The sequence below is a fragment of the Populus alba genome, chromosome 1, assembly GCF_005239225.2.
Source record: "Populus alba chromosome 1, ASM523922v2, whole genome shotgun sequence".
Lineage (NCBI taxonomy): Eukaryota > Viridiplantae > Streptophyta > Magnoliopsida > Malpighiales > Salicaceae > Populus > Populus alba.
In genome coordinates this window covers 8,175,943-8,179,972 of record NC_133284.1, presented here as the reverse complement: position 1 = coordinate 8,179,972, position 4,030 = coordinate 8,175,943, and the positions used below count along the sequence as shown (strand labels likewise).

Here is a 4,030-nt window from a genome sequence, read left to right as displayed (position 1 = left end):
TCCACCTCCACCTTCGTGCCATCATTTTGTTATTACTATTACTTGTCTCCTTCAATTAATCGCCGACTAATTTCCATCCACAAAACAATAGCAATGACTGTCTGTTTTTATATTTTAAAAATATTTTAAAAAATTTATATTTTTTATTTTAAATTAATATTTTTTTAGTATTTTTAGATTATTTTAATATACTAATATCAAAAATAATTTTTAAAAAATAAAAAAAATATTATTTTAATACATTTTAAAATAAAAATTGCTTTGAAAAGTAACCGACTACTGTAACTAGTTTAACCCTTCATTTTTCTTAGTTGTTTTTAGTTTTAAATCCATGCGTGCGTGTCGGTTTGCCATACTATATCAAGATCAGATTACTTTTTAGTTGATTGCCGAGCATCGCCACTTTCCCAATTATCTCAAATGGCTTACTTAATTTGTAGATAACTTTCTAAATTCGTGGGTGTGATTTTTCGGCAAGGATTATGTGTGTGTGGCAACGATTTTATATAGCTAACGAACATAAATTTCATTGCTAACGCCACTCTTTTATTATAGTTAAGGGTGTTTAAAAGTATAATAATAGTTATTTTTTAAAATATTTTTTATTTTTTAAAAATTATTTTTTAAAAATATCAATAAATCAAAATAAAAATATATATATATATAATAATTTAAAATAAAAAAAATATTTAAAACAATATTTTTAAAACACAGAAAACAATCACTATTTTCTCCAATCTCTCAACCACACAAGCCAAAACGTCATCCTCCATTCTTGCCGCGCAACAAGGTAACATATCACTCGTTTTTCTCTGTTACTGCCGGGAGAAACATCATTAATTTTAAAGAAGAAAAAAAAACTTTACTCGCTTCTCCGACCAAGAAAGCCGATCAATTCCCGATCTCTTACCCCCACTTACAAGTAATTTTTCTTCGATCTCGATTTCCTTCCTAACTGGTTCGTGCTTACCTGGGCAGAAATCTCTTTAACATGTCAGTAACATCTAAAAAAAAAAGAGTGCGTTATTTCTTTTCCAATTATAAATCTATGATACACAGAGAATCAATCTTGTCCATCTAATTAGAGTTTTTTTTTTTTAAAAGTAGATTTATTTTTTTAAGGTGGGCAGGCCCAATAATTAACAATCACTAAACCCTCAATCATGCAAAACAAAAAATTATCTCCATCAACAATCAATGACAAATACATAATCCTCCTCTCTTACTACAGCCATTATAAAATCCCGTCCAATCCTCTGCTTTGATCCGGTTACCATCTCCCTTTATCACCATTACCAGCCTTGAGCACCATCATCTCTTTCTTCAGTAAATGCAAAGCGGCGTAGGCTGCAAAATCTGACAAATCTCCATGCTTTTTTGCTATTACCAATCTCTATTAACTACAAAACTGCAAAGCGAGCATGTACTTTGCTTTTTTGTTTCTTGATTCCATCCCTAACTAACGTCATAGGCTCAAGTGAAACAAAATTAAACAACCAAAACACTATCCGTACCTTACAGGCAAAAAAAAATAATCTCCAAATGTTTGAAACTTTGAAGTACCTCACCGGCTCAGCCGGAGCAAGTGGCTATGGTTCTAAGTCCACCGGCGAGCAAGTAACTGAAAACTGCGGCGATCTGCATTCCATAACGGCCATCATCACTGGTGAGTTTGTAATTTGTTTATTATTTTAAGAAAGAGGCTCGAAACCACGTACGGATGCAAAGCACTCTCGGTCTTGAAGATTTTGCGTGAAGAGTCGTGAAAAAAATGGTCTTTTGTGCTTATTTTCTTAGGTGCCACATCCGGGATAGGAGCGGAGACGGCAAGGGTGCTGGCGAAGAGAGGTGCGAGGCTGGTGTTGCCGGCTAGGAGCCTGAAAGCCGCCGAAGATGCCAAGGCAAGAATTATATCAGAGAATCCGGATACGGAGATCATTGTTATGGGGCTTGATCTTAGCTCTCTCAACTCTGTTCGAAACTTTGTTTCAGAGTTTGAGTCCTTCGACTTGCCTCTCAATCTCCTCATGTAAGAAGATAAACATTTTTTTTTCCTTGTTTGTTTGGTTGATGAGAAAGTGAAGAAAGGTAGCAAGGAAAATTTTATTGTTACTTTATTTCTTGGGTTTAATCTGTCTCTTTCTTTATCAGAAATAATGCTGGAAAGTTTGCGCGCGAGCATGCAATCTCTGAAGATGGGATAGAGATGACCTTCGCTACTAATTATCTAGGTAATTAATGATATATTAAACTATGCAAGGAAAAATAAATATCAATGACCAAAAACTCAAATTCTGGCCTTGATGGAATCTTTTCAGGTCACTTTTTATTGACAAAATTGTTATTGAAGAAGATGATTGAAACAGCAAAAACAACTGGGATTCAAGGCAGGATAGTGAATGTCTCATCGAGTATTTACAATTGGTTTTCAGGCGATACGATCCGATATCTTGGCCAAATATCCCGAAACAAATTACGGTAAGAAACTAAAACTACCCCCCCCCCACTTTAAAAACAAATATATATATATATGCATATGTACACACACACACACACACACATAAACTTAAAATTCGTTTAGCAAAATGAGTAAAAATATTAATTATTTGACTGGAATAAATAAATAAATATAATCTATATACAGCCAGTATTTATAAACTATACGCATATATCTTGGTTGACCTTTAGTTTATTGATTTTTTTTTTATGATCTATACACAGTGATTTCGATCCTACACGTGCATATGCTCTCTCGAAGCTCGCTAATGTTTTGCACACCAAGGAGCTTGCTCAGAGACTGAAGGTTGTCATTCATGATCCTATTTAAATATATAGTTTAATTTAATTTAAAGCTGATCAGAGAAAAAAAGTGATATTTGTTGTTCTCTTTTTGCTCCGATTTTATATATATATATTGGGCCTGGATTAATTGATATATATATCAATTAATGCAGCAAATGGAGGCCAACGTGACTGTGAATTGTGTTCATCCAGGAGTTGTAAGAACTAGACTCACTAGAGAACGAGAAGGCATAGTCACAGGTATGTAAGAAAGGATCAATCTTTCTATTTTAAGATTTAAATGAAAAAATATGAACCATCTAAATAAATTTAACTTGTTTTCATTTCTAAAAATGCAGATATGGCATTTTTCTTGACTTCCAAGCTCTTGAAAACAATCCCTCAGGTAACTAACCTAATTTGTACCGTTTGAGCTTAAATTACAAGTATATTTTTTGAATAACATATAAATCTTGATCGAAAAAATTAAATTGTTGGTGGGTTGTTATTGTAGGCTGCCGCGACAACATGCTATGTGGCAACACATCCGAGGCTAGTAAATGTGACTGGAAAGTACTTTTCGGATTGCAATGAAGCCTCAACGTCCAAATTGGGATCCAACTCAACAGAAGCTGCTCGATTATGGACTGCCTCGGAAATCATGGTTTCTAGAGGCTCAAAAGCAGTTTTTGACCCACTCACTAGTACCTTAGATTATGATATATCAATAAAACAATTCAAATAAAAGAAAAGAAAAAGAAAAAGCAAGATCGTTAGGGACAGAGAAGGAGAGGAGGAACCAGCAAGTTTAGAGAACTGGTGGATAAAAGCTAGAGACATATCATACAAAAATGTATACAGCTTAATTAGAGTATTTAAATTAATTAGTATATGGCATAGATGCTTAGACATTATACTGCTTTAAATATTATATGTACTTAAGGTTTATGATATTCTTAGTGGCAGTACGTGTTGTAGTGATCATGTTTTTCTTTTGCTAGTTGTTTAACCAGTTAATTTTGCTTTAAACAATGCTAGATGTTTAGTTTGGCTCTGCTACAATTATACAAGATTATTATGGAGTAGAGTTTATGCTAATAAATGGGGTTTTGATTGGAAAAGAAAGTGCTTCGAAACCTTCTGGAAACTAATATTTTGGATCGAGTGCGAGTTAAACAATGTCAAAATTTGATGCTGTAGATGAGACTAATTCTTTGCTAGCATTACGTTACGAGTTATATATTTTGAA

At 33.4% G+C, this 4,030-nt stretch overlaps 1 protein-coding gene across 1 annotated transcript; it reads left to right on the top strand.

Annotated features, from left to right (window-relative positions):
• The first annotated feature begins 950 nt into the window (after positions 1 to 950).
• Positions 951 to 3,781, top strand: LOC118033928 (short-chain dehydrogenase TIC 32 B, chloroplastic). The gene is made up of 8 exons (XM_035039066.2): positions 951 to 1,666; positions 1,798 to 2,029; positions 2,152 to 2,231; positions 2,319 to 2,478; positions 2,722 to 2,803; positions 2,955 to 3,042; positions 3,141 to 3,187; positions 3,296 to 3,781. Exons 1-8 carry the CDS (start codon positions 1,543 to 1,545, stop codon positions 3,524 to 3,526), a joined length of 1,044 nt encoding a protein of 347 aa, XP_034894957.1. The 5' UTR covers positions 951 to 1,542; the 3' UTR covers positions 3,527 to 3,781.
• Positions 3,782 to 4,030: the final 249 nt, after the last annotated feature.

Excerpts from the sequence above, each read along its gene's own strand:
- LOC118033928 (XM_035039066.2), top strand. The coding sequence starts at position 1,543 with ATGTTTGAAACTTTGAAGTACCTCACCGGCTCAGCCGGAGCAAGTGGC. Across the intron at positions 1,667-1,797 it reads CATAACGGCCATCATCACTG|GTGCCACATCCGGGATAGGA; the intron begins GTGAGTTTGTAA and ends TTATTTTCTTAG. Across the intron at positions 3,188-3,295 it reads TCTTGAAAACAATCCCTCAG|GCTGCCGCGACAACATGCTA; the intron begins GTAACTAACCTA and ends TTGTTATTGTAG.